Genomic DNA, 16,994 nt, shown 5'->3' on the forward strand with positions numbered 1-16,994 from the left:
CCTTTTTGGGTTTATTCCTAATATTTCATATACTTTCCATCATGTTTTCTAATAATTTGTTGCTTAAATATTGGCAGTATATTAAATATTGGCAGTATATTAAATATTGGCAGTATATTAAATATTGGCAGCATATTAAATACTTGTAACATATTTACATGCTGTCACGAAGCTCAGAATATGAAATGCCCACACAAAAGGCCCATGTGTTGCATAGTGGTGGCAATAGTGAGATGTGAATGGATTGTGCATGTATGAATTTCATCAATCTATTAGATTCAACCATGAGTTTATACTAAAGGGACTATTAGAAGGTAGGGCAGAAAGTAGGTCCCTGGTGAATGACTTTTAAAGGTCTATCTTATACCCAGTCTGCCCTAAAGTAATCAACTACTGTCTCCCATGCCCTCCCCACTGCATGCTCTATCCCACCACAGGCACTGAAACATAGGGCCAAGTAACCCGAAAGTAAACCTCTAAAACCATGAGCTAAAACATAAATCCTTATTCAGTTAGGCTGTTTTTCTCAGGTATTTTGTTACAATGGTAGAAAGGTTAACTCAAATGCATTATACAAAGATACATAAAATATATTTTACATGTGTATCATATTCTACATATATTATAGCTCTCGGTCTCTAATCAAAATTTACTATTCACTACTTTTTATTTTATTCTTACTCTAGCTAACACCTATTACTTTTAGGTTAAAAGTAATGATTCTGTATCTTTTTATAAATATTTATATAGCTTATTTCTCTTTTGGGTAATAAGTAAACTTACCAAAAAAGTGCTAAATAATTAAAAATACATATTAAATAGTTTAATACTATAACAAACTTCCAGCCAAGAGACATGGACCATTACCATTCCTGATGTTAGGGAGAGCCAGATGGGGAGGGGAGCTTCTGTTCTCAGTGGCTTCTTTCTTCTGGGTAACTGTCGAAACAAAGCTGCTGAAAGTGGGAATTTGGCCCTTGGATCCTCTGTCCAAGCCCTAAAAACAAAACATTTAAAATTGTAACATAATTTCTCCTAACCATAGTTAAGCAATTTTATTGTAGAAATCAAAGTGATCTCATAGATATTTAGATTTTTATGACAGAAAGATGATGAAACTATTATACATGCAAATGACCAGATTCTCTTAGTATAAGTGAGTTAAGTCAATGATCTAACTACTTACAAACTGTAAGGGTTAGAGAGGGGATGGCGGTAGTATACCTATTTCACAGTTATGACAGCTAACCAATTCTACTAACACTACTCCTTGTACACAATATATATTCCATAAATGCTATTTTAATTATTTATTTAGATAATACTATTTTATGAGCTCCAAATCTCTAAGTTTTAATAATTTATGGATTATATTATAGGTTGATATACTAAATTTTTAATAATCATTTGATCTAACTTTTAAAATTCATATAAAGTGATAAATCCTTTAGCACTGATTTTTTCAAAACATTATAAATAAATTGTGTGTATACTAGGATTAAAAAAATATTTTCTAGCAATGTAGAGATCCTTAGGTATAAACCATAGAGCACCTAAAGAAGAAACCATCCATTAACACGTTTTCCACACTAACAACTCCAAAAAATTCTTAAAATATTGAATTAACCTGTACTCTGTAATATATATATATATATATATATATATATATATATATATATATGTATGCAGAGAGAGAGCGCACAATTAAGCAGTTCTGCTGACTTTAGGCCTTTTCTTAGTTCTTAGATCTTTATGAACTTATATTCTAGATCTTAGGTTCTGTTTTGTTTTGAGACAAGACCTCACTATGTATTCCTGCTGGCCTGAAACTTGGTATATAGCTTAGACTGGCCTTGGACTCCTGTCTCAGCCTCCCCAATGCTGAGATCATAGATGTACATCACCACACCCCACTTTTCAGCTCCCAGAATCTTGAGAATAGTAGTTAACGTCTTAATATATTTTTTCACATTGTGTGTGTGTGTGTGTGTGTGTGTGTGTGTGTGTTGAGGTATGTGTGTTTGTGTGTGTGCACGCGCGTGCATGAAAGTGCTTGTGTCCATGTATATGTGTGCTATGCTGCCCAAGTAGAGGTCAGAGGGCAGCCTCAGGGAATCTGCTCTTTCCTTCCACCATGTGGATCTAATCCTGTGATTGAACTTAGGTCAGCAGTTAAGTGGCAAGCACCTTTATCCACTGAGCCATCTTGTCAGTCCAACATCGTCTTTTTAATCTAAAGGTAGTTTTATTTTCACAGCAATAAAATGAAGAGTTTTCAAATGGAAGAGTTTCTTTTTTTAAAAGATGATTAAAATCAAAAGAGCTCAAAGGAAAGAAATTTCAGGTACTACACACAGTGTTTAAGTTTCTGGATTTAAGCAACTTTGGAAACCTTATTCATGGATATGGACACTGGAATTATCTGAAAGTCACCAAAAGTCAGTGGGCTAACAGGTCACAGAAATGTGATAGCTAGGCTCAAGAGATGACCTAGCCAGCAGAATAGACTTAAGTTTGATCCTCAGAGGCCAGGGAACAAGAACTTGGGTGAAAGGCTGTCAACTCTCACAATGTCTATTTAATATAGCACTTGAAGTTCTAGCTAGAGCAATAAGAGAACTAAAGAAGACCAAGAGGATACAAATAAGAAGTCAAAGTATCTTTATTTGCAGACGATGTGATAGTACACATAAGCAACCCAAAAAATTCTACCAGAGACTCCTACAACTGAAAACACCTTTAGTAACATGGTTAAATAGAAAATTAACTAAAAAAAAAAATCAGTAACCCTCCTAAACACAAATTACAAACAGATTGAGAAAGAAATCAGGAAATACCACCCTTCACAATAGTCACAAATACTATAATATAAAACATCTTGGGGTAACTCTAACCAAGCAAGTGAAAGACCTGTATGACAAGAACCTCAAGTTTTTGAAGAAAGAAATTGGAGTTGATATCAGAAAATGGAAAGATTGCCCATGCTCATGGACCAGTAGGATTAACATAAAAAAAATTTAACACTAAAACGGTCTTACAGATTCAGTGCAATCCCAATTAAAAATTCACCATAATTCTTTACAGATCTTAAAAGGACAATACTCAACTTCACATGGAAAAAAACAAAACCAATCTAGGATAGCTAAAACAATCCTGTACAATGAAAGAACACCATCCCTGTTTCCAAACTGTACCAAGTGAGTTACAATAATAAAAACTGCATGGTACTGGCATATAAACATGTGGATTAGAGGAATTGGATCAAAGACACAGACACAAATCTACACACATATGAACACCTGATTTTTGACAAAGAAACCAGAAATACACAATGGTAAAAAGAAATCATTTTCAACAAATGGTGCTTGTATTACTGGATATCTGCATGTAGAAGAATGCAAATAGATCCATACCTATCATTCTGCACAAAACTCAAGTCCAAGTGGATCAAAGACCTCAGCATAAAACCTGATGCACTGAACCTGATAGAAGAGAAAGAGGGGAATAGCCTTGAACACATTGGCACAGGAGACAACTTCCTGAACAGAACCATTAGTAAATGGGACCTCATAAAACTGAAAAGCTTCTTAAGACAAGGGACACTGTCAACAAGACAAAATGACAGCCTACAGAATGGGAAAAATTTTCACCAACTCCACAACCAACAGAAAGCTAATATCCAAAGTATATAAAAAAAAACTCAAAAACTGGACATCAACCAAACCAAATAATTCAACTAAAAAATGGGGTGCAGATCTAAACAAAAAATTCTCAATAAGAATCTCAAAGGGCTAAGAAATACTTAAAGAAATGTCAAATATCCTTAGCCATCAGGAAATGCAAATGAAAACTATTTTTGAGATTCCTTTTTATACCTGTCAGAATGGCTAAGAAACTTAGCCAAAAGTGACAGCTCATACTAGTGAGGATGTGGAGCAAGGAGAGCACCCCTCCACTGCTAGTGGGAGTGCAAACTAGTCCAGCCACTATGGAAATCAATATGGAGGTTCCTCAGAAAACTGGGAATAAACTTACCTCAAGACCCAACTATACCATTCTTGGACACAGACCCAAAAGAAATTCCACCTCACTACAAGGACACTTGCTCAACTATGGCCACTACTGCTTTATTCATAATAGCCAGAAACTGGAAACAGCCTAGATGTCCCTCAACTGAAGAATGGATAAAGAAAATGTGGGACATTTACACAATGGGATATCACTCAGCTGTTAAGAACAACATCATGGAATTTGCAGGCAAATGGATGGAACCAGAAAAGATCATCCTGAGTGAGGTAGCCCAGATTCAGAAAGACAAACATGGTATGTACCCACTCATAAAGATATATTTGCTGTTAAATAAAGGAAACCATGCTATAGTTCACAGATCCAAAGAGGCTAAGTAACAAGACTCTTAGTAATGTTGGAGGATATGGAGCCTGAACTAGCCATCTTTTGTAACCAGGCAAGGCTCCTAGAAGTTGGACTGGGACATCAACCCAGCCATAAAACCTCTGACCTACAATCTGTCCTGCTTACAAGATGCTGTGGGTAATGGGTAATGGTGGGAATGGGCAACCAATGACTGGTTCAACTTAATGTCCATGCTATGAAAGGGAACAAGGGAGTCCATGCCTGATGCTATCTGATGATCAGGAACCAGAGGCTGGACAGCCCAGAGACAAGGATAGAACCAAACAAAACTGGTAAAAAAAAAAAAGTCAATGAAATGATTCCTAATGATATCCTGCTATACTATATATCCTGCTATACTGGAGTCTAGTCTAATTGACATCAAAGGGGCATCATCCCGCAACTGATGGGAACAAGATGCAGATACTCACAACTAAACACTAGGTGGAGCCAGGGGAACCCCACAGCAGAGGAAGAGTTGTTGTGGAACATTATTTTAAGATGTATTACATTAGTTATGCTATGGAACACATGTTTAATGATGCAAAGATTTGCTGCATTCTTTCATGTTGCATTTGTTTAACTCTGTGAAGCTCTGTTACTTTGCCTGTCTAAAACACCTGCCTGGTCTAATAAAAAGCTGAATGGCCAATAGCACAGCAGGAGAAAGGATAGATGGGCTGCAGGCAAAGAAAATAAACAGGAGGAGAAATCTGGGAAGGAAGTAGGAGGGAGAAAAGAAGGAGAGGAGGACTCCAGGGGCAAGCCACCCAGTTACACAGCAAGCCATGGAGTAAGAAGTAAAGAAAGGCATATAGACTAGAGAAAGAGACATAAGCACAGAGGCAAGAGGTAGCCTGGATAATTTAAGAAAAGCTGCTAGAAAGAAGTCAAGCTAAGGCTGGGCTCTCTTAAATAAGAATAAGTCTATGTGTGATTTATTTGGGAGCTGGATGGTGGGCCCCTCAAAGACTAAAAAGTAAGTAAAGTCAAAAGAGTAAGAAGAAAAACAACCAACTACAGGGCAGAAAGGATTGTGGGAGCCAGAGGGGTCAAACACACTACAAGAACGTGGCCCACAGAATTATCTAAGCAGGGCTCATAGGGGTTCACAGAGATGGAAGTGACAGACACGGATCCTGTATGGGTCTGAGCTAGGTCCTCTGTATATACTTTTTGGTTGTGTAGCTTGGTATTCTTGTAGGACTCCCAACAGTGGGAGTGGGAGGTATCTCTGACTCTTCTGTCTGCTTTTGGGACCCCTTTCTTCCTACTGGGTTGCCTTGTCCAGCCTTGATATGAGGGTTTGTGTCTAGCCCTTTTGTAACTTGTTAGGACATGTTTGGTGGATATTCCTGGAGGCCTGTTCCTTTGTTGGGGAAGGGAAGTAGAGGAGGAATGGACATGTGAGAGAAGGGAGTTGGGGGAGAGACTGGGAAGATTAGAGGGAAGGGAAACTGCAGTCAGGTTATAATGTATGAGAGAAAAATAAAAATAAAAACATCAGGCATGGTAGCATATGTTTTTAAGTCTAGCGTTGAGGAGGTGGACACAGGGAGATCCTGAATTTTGCTGGCTAGACTCCAGGTTAGTTGAGAAAGACCTTGCCTTAAAAACACAAAGGTGGAAAGTGCCTGCTGAAGGCTCAAAAGTTGTCCACTGATTTCCACTGCACATGTACACACCTGCATACACTTGAACTTGCACACATATGTGTAACTGAACACATAAAAATATGCACACATATACATATGTTTCCCCCAAAATGTGAAGAGACATGGAGAATCTGAAGGACTCGCCCCAAGTGCATGGATGCACTGTTCTAATGTGTGACCTCTTTGACTGCTTACCGACTTTGTTACTGTTATTTGATTACGCAGCCCCAAGTTAACATCTTTGTGTTAGAATTAGTAGACAATACTATGAAAGTTTGACATATCTGGGCTGGGAAGATGTCCCAGTTGCTAAAGGGAGCATCCTTCACAAGCATGAGGACCTGAGTTTGCATCCAAACACCCAGGCAATTGCCCAGGCTAGCTAAGTGGTGAGGGAAGACCCTGTCTTAGAAAATAACGTGGAGAACAACTGAGGAAGATGACAGCCCTGACTCATACATACACAGAAAAGTTGAACATATAACCTAACTGTAAGTATAGTCTTTTCATAGATATGGGAAAGGAATTACAAATCTCAGAATCACAGGCATATATATCAAGGGTCTTATTATGACTATACAATAATGAACACTCAAGAAATGATTATTGCTGTGATAACAACATACGAGAACAAGTCACTCATTGGATGTATAGTATACCTCTACTACTATGTTTGATGCATTCATACATTAAGAGACAACACAGGCATATTCAGTGGGATGGAATGGCAGAAATCATGTGAACGAACTGACACACAAATGGGAAGCTAGGGAATGAAGGCAATGACAAGGACTGCCAAGAAAACTTTGATGAAGTTGTAGCAAGACTGAAATGTTAAAGAATATTACACCCCTTCTTAAGCTTAGACCTGCCACACATACTATAACTGACTTTCAGGGTTTTCAGTCTTGTCTGGAGTTCTACAGAAGAATACTAGAGATGAAGTCTTGGACTATGGCCAGCCTGCAAACAGTGGGCTGTATGTGTTGAAGAATAGACGGCAGGAGGATACTCAACCAGCTGTTACAGAGGGAAGCACAAAGAACTGGAGGTGGAAGGGGGCAGGGAGTTGAACTTTAAAATTCATTGAGAGAAAAATATACTCAAAACACTTCAACCTAGTACATAAGTAATTGAATTCATTCTCTGGCAAGAGATGGGCCATAAATTTATTAAACAAGTTCATATTTCAAGCAACAGAAAAGTTTTAAGTATTATTTATAATAAATTTTATTTTGTTAGTACCTAACATGGGCCTCCATAGTTTTTTGACTTTATAAACATGCAGGTTATATGTCATATTGCAATATTAATTAATATCAGAGAGTTAAACAGACAACTACTTAGAATACCTGCTCAGGTCATACATAATGATGTATTTTCACTGAATATTTAAGTCCAACTTTCAAAATTTACTGAGAACAGTATCTGAGTCAAATTTCTAATTTCTTAAACTTTATTTTTATTAGATGTCCGAATGGGAGGTATTCAGTTTCACTGACCAGTTTCTGTTGTGTATTAGATTGTAGTACAGTTTACTTTTATCATCCTCCATCCCCCAAAACTGCCTTAGAAGAGAACCATTTTTATTTTAACACAATACTTGGTAAAGGTACAACTGCCTCTGTTCCATCACACAATGCTATAAAGTGGTAAAATCTCCCCCATCTCACAGTCTCTAAAACAAAATATTTTAAATTGAATTGCTATGTCTACAAAATCTAACCTCCAGTCTCAAGAGAATCCAGGCAGGGTAAGCTACCTAAGATGGATATAAAAACCACTTTTACAAAAGAGTAAATGGTTTCTTGAGGTACTCAGTAAAGGTTATTATGTCAAATGACGAGCAGACAAATATATCTCTATGCTTCAAGTTAAAATAAGCAATCCTTAAGATCTCTTGCTTTGTCAATTTCTAAAACAAACTCTCCTAGCTGCCAATCAGGAGCATAGCAGACATAAGGCCTCAAGATTATTAGACTCCATAGAAGAACTGTTTCAGGTCTTGACACCAGGTAAAGATGTGCTCTTTTTTATACTCTTTTCCTTCAGTTGAAAGGCTGGATGACAAAATCCTAAGCACTAACTTTACATTCTTAAATTGTGAACTTCAGCTACTCTTTAAGTTGTAAACTTTTTTCCTTAACTAAAATAGTACCAGCTCCCAAGTAGAATTTTAATATGAACTATACCCTTTAAAGGATATTAAGAAATAAAGATGCAGCTTTGAAATAATTTTATTATTGCTTAATTGGCAAAAGGTTCACTGAAGACACAGTTTACGTTTTTCTTATAAGACTCTAAGCTTGAACTAATATTATTTTCCACTATAAAAGTCACAATGCAATTAAGAGACAACTGATAATTGACCCTTATAGGCATTAGCACTTAAGCACTGAACTTCAGTGTTCTTATCATCAGGAGGCAAGGTGGCCTCTGAGATTTATTCAATTGCTTCACCACACACACACACACACACACACACACACAGAGAGAGAGAGAGAGAGAGAGAGAGAGAGAGAGAGAGAGAATATTAATCTTACACAGTACAATACTTTCAGGCTTTATTTTTACTTGTGTGTATGCCTGAGTGTGTTGTACATGTGTGTGCAGGTATACAGAGCAAGAAGAGGGTATCAGATCCCCTGGCAGTTGTGAGCCATCCAACATGGCTGCTGGGAACTGAATTTTAGTCATCTGGAAGAGTAATAAGTGCTCTTAACTGTGAAACATCTCTCCAGAGCAAAATACTATTTTTGGAGTAAGATCACAATTCTACAATTAATTAATAAGAATCTTGCTGTTCTTTAATAAAAACATCTGAATTAACACCACGTTAATTTTATTGTACCTCTGGTAACTAAACTTCAGAATAACTTTTCAATTCAGCCTAGTTAGTAAAATTTCAATAAATTTTATATTTAAAGCATGCATTCAACTATATGTATTGCAGTCTTTGGTTACCACCCCTGGGGCTGGAACATGACTTCATGCATGCTGGGAAAGTGCTCTACCACTGGGTCACACTCCAGCCCAACTATATTCATTCTAAACAATATTTTAACTACAATCTAAATTGCCATACAGATCTCTCTTAAGGTAGAAATGTCAAGTTAAGAACAACCAGTTATTTGTATAAGGCTCACCGCAGAACTTTTTTTCAATAAATTTAACTGTAATGCTAGAAAAAGGTAAATGAAAAGTCAGAAATCCGAGCTTCTCAAAGCCTTCTCAGCTCTGCCCACTTCCTCATTCATCCACCGTTGATATTTTTCTCTAAAACCAAGGGAGTTAATTTTAAAACACAATGCCAAAAGCAATTGCTAGTTCTGGTAATACTAAGCTAATACCCCTATTGCAGCTACTCAGGGAACCCCTTAATTCTGTGAGGCCTGGGAAGGAATGGATTGGTAAAGACAATAGACATAGGCTTACACTTGATACCAAGGGCTAAGAAGAAAAGTACCAAGATGACAGGAATAGCAAGGGCTGGCTGACTTACAATTTCTCAGTACAGATGTAGCTTCTTATGTGCATTATTTTAGATTTCATATCTATTAGGTGAGGCAGATATTATTATTTTCTTCACTTTATAGACGAAGAATCACAAATGGCAAAGTGGTCTCACATGACATTTTGGGGGCATTTTCTGGTTCACAATTTATAAACACATTTTTCTCCAATTGTTAAATATAGTCAAATTATTTTTGTTCTAAATTCTGGATTGAGCAGGAATGCGAGAATAAGCAGATGTGCACTCTGGTTTTGCAGCCAAAAAAGAAAAAATGTTGAGAGACTTTACAATCCACTCAAAGTTAGATGCCCAGGATATGTGTTTATATAGCTACCATCCCTCTTTTCTTAACCGAAAACCCTGTAAAAAGTATTTTAATCTCTCGGAGAGGTTATTTTTACTTTATAAGATTGCTTTGTTTTATATAGAATTTAATTATATATTCATACCATAACATTAAAACAAAATGATCAGATATTCTAGAATATATTTTCTTTCCTATAATATTCCTATCTTTGAGAACAAGTTTAAATAAGCATGTTGCTGGACCACATCCTTTTTTCAAAGAAAAAAAATTAAAATGTGCCAGATATTGTCAGCAGAGAGGGACACCAAGAGTTTAGAGCAGGGGAAAGACAGCCTCTGCACCTTAGTATCATTTTACCCTTTAGAAGGTGTAAGAAATCTGACCTAAATGTCTGCCTTAAAAATGGGATAATAACTTATACACTGGTTGTTGTGTAATTGTTGTTGGTTGCATTAAATGACTAAATGTCACATGACACATGAAAAAATGTAGAGCACAGAGTAAGCACTCAAGAGTTTTACACACACACACACACACACACACACACACACACACGAGATAGAGAGAGGCAGATTTCGCTATGTAGTCCCAACTCTCCTGGAACTCGAGACTGGTCTACTTCCACCTCCCCAAAGTGCGAGGGTAAAAGCATGTACCACCACACCAGGTCACACATATTTTTTAAAATCTGTAGTTCATTAAATTATGTGAGAAACATTAACCATCATTTATAATATAACAGATGAAAGGTACACGAGTTTCCATATACATACAAATCTCTCTCTCTCTTTTGGAATGTGACTGGCAGGAATGCATATATATATATATATATATATATATATATATATATATATATAATGCTCTCCCCCACCTTTTTCTTTCTGAGAAACTTTCTCTAGAAAACTGTGGTTATTGTTGTCTGTTTTTGTTGCCCCTGTATTAATCTTCTTTCACTCCTGGCACCTAGGTTCCACATTATGCGGACTCATCCACCCTGTCCACTTTATTCTGTGGTCACCACTCCAGTGGATGTGCTCATCATCTCCAGCATGAACCACAAACCTCCTTCCTTCACGTCCTTCCTCCTACCTCCTCCAGAATAACTACCAGGAATTTCATTATGTTGTTCCTCTATTCAAAGAATTCCAAAGGCTTCCCCATTAACCACAGGGGAAACGTCCAAACTTCTCCAGCCCCCAAGCATTCTTGCCTCCCACAAATCCCCAGCATGCTTCCAATGGGCTTGTTTTATTGCTCCTTAATTTTCCTCTTTAAGGCTTGCTCATGCTATTTTCCCCATGTTTACTTTGCATATTTTCTTTTGCTCATCCAGATCCTATCATTCCTTGAATGGTCAGCCAGCTTAAACAATTACCTCTACAACAAGGCCTTTCTTCACAGTTCTGAGCACAATGATCTCCTACATTACAAACTGTTTCTGTAGCTTATTGTAAGGTTTACATACTGACTTGCTCTTTATCCATTAGCCTCGAATCACCTGAGCAGCACCTTGTAGGCTAGCTTTGACTGTGTCTTCTACAGCATTTAGTAAAGCTAAGCATAAAATGTTTAGTGATTGGTAGTTCTAACTTGGTCCAGAGATAGAGAAAACAAACTTTTCCTCATTGTCCTCTATAAACACCTTGTGTTTTCCCTCAAACTCTTCTCCTACCTATCTGACACAGTCCCTAGTCTATGGGCAAACTGAAAATCTAAACTAGGGATGGAGTTATAACTCAGTGGTAGAATGTATGTGCACAAAGTCCCGAGTGTTTGATCCTCAGCAAAACACACACACACACACACACACACACACACACACACGAGGGGGGATATAAAATTTAGTAGCTTTCTTGAAAGAATCCATTTTATTCCTTGGTATATCCCATTCCATGGAGACAAGACTCTCTCTTCCCTGTCCAGTTCATTAATTATTAAAGCAATCAAACTTGTCCCAACTTGCCTGAGTTAATTCTGCCTGAGTATTTTCTCCTGTTTTAACCACGTTTTTCTAATATTTGTATTAATCAGTAATGAATTTATGATATGCGCCCCCACTTGAGTCTGTCAATCAGTGTTTCCATCAGCAGCTCTTCACATACACACACTTCAAATTCTTGACTAGCTCAGCTCTGGCCTTGCACCGTCTACAGCACGAGGCCAACTCTCAATGGCTGCCAGTGCTCTGAGGGCTCAATCTGGGGCTTCCTGGGCGTCTCTCACGAGCTACTTCAACAGTCATTCCTTTCAGCATCCCCACCCCAGCATCTGTCATACAGCCACATTAACAGCTGTTTCTAAGTAGACTGGGATGAGGGTGTAGTTTGAAAACAGATTCTCATAGATCTTTTAATTCAGTGTATGCAGAATCAGTTTCCACTCTTAGTTATACAAAGGAGTTAAAAGAAAAATATAACGTCTCCACTCCATTCTCTGAAATTCTGATTTACAGAGCTTCTAATGTTTCCCAGGTGACTTTACTGTGGTTTTATCAAAGGCTGGAAACCCGTGTGGGATGGGAGTCAGGACCTCAACACGCTACCAAAATAACTCGATGGTTGGTCTAGTTTGAGTCCTGTGCCAGGGATCTTCTGAATGGAACTGCATTTGGCAATGAGGTAATGCCAGGATTTATCAGTTTCTAGCATTCTCTCTCCCATCCTAGAGGGAGAATCTCTAAACCTTCGGAATATAGCTTAAACTTTTCAGCCTTCTTAAGGATCATCATGACCTGGCCTCTTCTTTATTTTGGACAGCTGTCGTCCTTGCTTGTTCCCACACTGTCATACCATGGCACTCCAATCTTCTGAAAAAGCCACGACTACAGGGTCACTTGAATTGAAATACATGCTCAATTTGGAAAGACGGAGCTATTAATTTGGGGTAGAAGGAAGAAGCACTAAAATGTCACCCAAAGTAACTGATGTCAAAATTAGGTTACTAAAGAAACCTTGAGTTCTGCTTAACCTGTGAGGAGTCTGAAAACAACCTAAGAGGCAATAAACTGTCTTTCCCTGTCCACCATATTTCATCAAGCCTTCCCCACTCCACTGGTGAATTCAGTCATCCCAGTTGCTGGCTTTTCCTGATCAACAGAGGTCAGCATATTTTTATTTAGGCCCTTTATTGTGATGCCTCAAAATTTTTAGCTCTGAAAACACCCTTGGCAAATACACAATACACAGATTGTTCCCTTAAAGTACCATTTAAAACCCCGACAGCAGTACCAGTGTTGAAAGATGAAAACCCTTTAGAGCACCAGCAGAAACTGCCTTCCTAGACCAAACTGTTCTCTCCCCCACCGTTTACTTAAGGTTTAAAATATCCTTAAACTATAGACTTTTTGACTAGTCCACAATCCTGAAATAAACGTCTTTGCAATTCATTTGGTGGGAAAAACGTGACTCTGACTTGAAATGGCATGAGGCAAGTAAGTTTTTTAACCTTATTCTATTTAGTATAATCAGACAAATTTCTACAGTTTTACATATGATTGATTTTGGGAAACTGGCTGGGACTTCACTGTAGGCATTCCGTGTACTATATGTACTTAATAACCTTCTTAAAATCTGAAAAACTTGAAATCACAAAGACCTATGGGCTTCAGATATTACACATTAGGCTTACATCCACACTGAATCAACTTCTGTGATTTTTCTATTACAAACCTTCCTTTCAATTATACTGGTATAAATACAGATTTGGGGAAGGGTACGTGACTAAACTAAAGTCATTCATAAAACTGCTTCTAAAAGCAGATAGGTTCCCCAAGTCCTTAATAACCACCTTAGGAAAAAACCCGCTGGGAGGCTGGAGAGGTGGCTCAGCAGGTAAAATCACTTGCCTCTAGGTGTGGGGATCTGAGTTCACATCCTCAGAACCCGTGTAAAGATGGGCTCAGTGATGTGCGTCTGCGATTCCAATGCTTGTATACATCAGTATCCTGCCAACCTGGCTTATGAAGATTCGGAAACAAGACATCTTGTCTTAAATAAGTTCCAAGATGAGGACCGACAACCAGAGGTTCCCCTGACCTCTGCGCTGCACACCCACACTCAGACACTTGCGTACACCAGACACAGGCATGGAGAGAGAGAGAGAGAGAGAGAGAGAGAGAGAGAGAGAGAGAGAGAGAGAGAGACACACTGGTGTTCAGAAATCCTACATAATAAGCTCTGAAAACCCAGGGCACAAGCAGCCGGAACCAGGACTGCAATTTGAATGGCAACTTGCTTCAAAGCATTTCCCAAGGTAATCCCTGAACTACAGCCGCAATTAACCAATCAGCTGGAGCTACGCTTTTAGATATGTCACTGCTGTTCACGGTTTGCTGCATTGACTTAGGGTAAAAGAATTGTCTTTGCCAGTTCTCAGTTATTACAGGCTTTAGACATTTTTCAGAAACCTACCAAATCATAATTCCAATACTAATACTTCATAAAGAGGAGTGAGCTATTTTAGTGAGTTCTTAGTCATTTTAGAGGGCGGCTTCGAGAAACTAATTGCAAGTAGAAATTTAAAAGTGTATAATATCCCCTAAACTTTTTACTATTTTGTCATGTACAGATGCGTGACAAATCATAACCTTTAAATACATGAAAGCAAACTTACCCAAAGTATTTAAAAACAGTATGTCAAATAAAAATGTCAAAATCAGAGGTTAATTATAAGCAACCAGACTCACAACCACCAGTACAAACAGGGGAAAGGGAAGAAGGGATGATGTCCCATGACATCATTTGGCAGTATGTAGTTTGAAGGCTGAGAGCGCCTTCCAAATAACCATTGAAAATCCAGCTGGCAAATTACCCCTATTAAGCTTCGATCACTGAGTTTTAAAAGAGGAAAAAGCCCCTCTCCTTTAAGGCACATGTCTGTACCACATGGAAAAATAAAAGCATCAGGGATGCATCTAACCTCCCACTACCCTGACAGCAACGGAAAGGTCAGAATTAGGTGGAAACTCGCCTCGGAGTCTGTTCAATCCGAAGGGAGAAAGGACAGAAAAAGCGAAGAAGAGGGAAGCGCTGCCTCGGCTCCCCCGGGGCAGGTTTTCCATCCCGGTGGAAAGCCACCACGGCCGCCCTCCTGACATCTCTGCTCATCCATCAGATGATGCTGACCCTTCCGACAAAGTAGGGAACCAGACCCCAGAGAACAAGCAAACGCCCAGCGTCGGGCAGCGGACCGCACTCCCCGAGTGGGGCAGGCAGAGCTCCCAAGTGTTCGCGCTTGCCCTCGAGGCGCGCCTTCTCCGTGTCCCCTCGCCAAGCAGTCCTCACCCGCCGCCCGGGCGCCCCCAGACCCCCGCCGCACCTACCGCGGCTGCGCCGGTCGACACGATGGGCGGCAGCTTCTCGCGCTCCGGCTCTTTCCCCTTTTTCTCCTCAGAGGCGGCCGCAGCCCCGGCCGGCGGAGCTCCGGGCGAGGGATCCCGAGCCGCCTCACTCATGTCGGCCCGGGCGGCTGGGGCGCGAGGCGGCGGCGGCGACGGCCGGACTGCAGCCGGGGCGGGCGCTGCTGCTGCCGCGGCCGCGAGAGGGCTCTGGGCCGCAGCTTCCAACCGCCGCCGCCACTCCGCCCCCGCCCGCCCGTCCGCCCGCCCGCGGCCCCGCGCGCGCGGTCCCGGCCCCCGCGCGCGCCTCCGGGGGCGTCCGGATGTCGGCGCGCGCGCCCGCAACTCCGCGGCTCCGCGCGCGCGCGCGTCCTGGACCGACCGCCGGGCTCCGCCGCCCCCGCGCGCGCCCCGCTCGCACGCTCGGCCGCGCGCCGCGCCGCGGGCCGTCTAGGGCTCGGGCCGGGCCCTGGCGTCAAGAGCGGGGGACCCGCAGAGGAGGCGGTTTCGGGGGGAGGTGGGGGAGGACGCCGGGCCGCCATGTTGTTGGCGATCTGTCGCTTGAAACGAGGACCCCGGGACCGCGCGGTGGGGTCTCGTGGGAGGGTCTGGACTCAGGTGGGCGGCGGGCCGGCGGAGGATCGAACAGGGACATCGACCCCGGCTTCCTTCCGCCGAGAGCGGTGGGCGAGCCGGGGACCTGGGACTTGGCTGGTGGCCTTTGGTCTTTGAACGCCCCCATGGAGCGCGCACGAAGCTGGCTCGGGGTCGCGAATGCCTCTTGACCGTCCCTGCTCTGCGGGTCCTCCATACCCAGGGAGACTGCTTGTTTGGGCGCCTTTACGACTCAGCCTTTCCCAGTTCGTCCTGCTGTGACCTCATCCTACAGGAGAAGAGCCTAGGGTCGGGAGAGGACAATGCGGCACCGTGCTCCCCTCCCACACACACATCAGGGCAGGACGGCCAGGCCACACTTTCCATTTCTGAGCCGCGGTCCCTCATGACTGCCAATCCGCCTCTCCCTTCCCGTGCCCACGCGCCTACATTTCGTTCTCTTCCCCATCCTTCGTTCCCGCTTATGCCTTGTCCCCTTCCGTTTATAAGTTACAAATGGACATATCCAAATTGCTGAGTAATCCTTAATAAACCGCGTAATAAATTATGGGTAAGAACGTTGAAATTGAATTTAAATCATGAATTGCTTTAAATCACGCTGTTAAAATATCCCCACCTCCACCACTGAAAGACGTAGACAATTTCCTTTCTCCTCGCCCCCTCCTTTTCCTTTTCTCAGTCTGCTGGAATGGCAGAGACACCTGCTGATGGAGGGGCAGGCAGGAAGGAAGTATTCACTGTACCACTTACTAAAAATAGAGAATTTCTCGACATTGAGGTCTTGCGATTTTTAGTTGAGACTTCGTTATTTTATTCATGGTGAAGTTAATTTTCTAATCCAAGAATACTCAGCTCCAAATACAAGGAGCAAGAATATCTCTGAAGCAAACTCAAAGGGGGATTTGGAGGATGTCATTTTATATAATTCAGAGTCGACAGAACTAAATACTAAGTTCTTCATGGCATGGGGCCGGTGTTGAAGCCCAAAATTCGCAGCAAGCAATAACACGACTACGATAGTGTCTAGTATATTTCTTTTGAAATGATAAGTTTTGCATTCATTCATGGGAGGCTTTATAGTTTTAATATAGTTGCGATCACCAAACATTCCCTTATTAACAAGAGGTGTGGAATAAGCATGAGAAAGCAGTCAAC

General features: G+C 40.9%; 1 protein-coding gene across 2 annotated transcripts in view; it reads right to left on the minus strand.

Annotated features, from left to right (window-relative positions):
* The window catches only part of Hectd2 (HECT domain E3 ubiquitin protein ligase 2), a 65,590-nt gene extending 50,084 nt beyond the window's left edge, over window positions 1-15,506 (minus strand). For both annotated transcript variants that reach the window (XR_005975293.1, XM_041662060.1), the window contains exons 1-2: window positions 15,210-15,506; window positions 868-997 (exon numbers count right to left, since the gene is read on the minus strand). Coding sequence is in view for 1 of the 2 variants with exons in the window: in XM_041662060.1 (XP_041517994.1) it covers window positions 868-997; window positions 15,210-15,341 (262 nt within the window). In the remaining variant the exon portion in view is untranslated. The remainder of the gene's footprint in view (window positions 1-867; window positions 998-15,209) is intronic.
* Window positions 15,507-16,994: the final 1,488 nt, after the last annotated feature.

This window comes from Microtus oregoni, unplaced genomic scaffold (assembly GCF_018167655.1).
Source record: "Microtus oregoni isolate MIOR12 unplaced genomic scaffold, Mior012 000012F_ref0000307, whole genome shotgun sequence".
In the NCBI taxonomy this organism is placed as follows: domain Eukaryota; kingdom Metazoa; phylum Chordata; class Mammalia; order Rodentia; family Cricetidae; genus Microtus; species Microtus oregoni.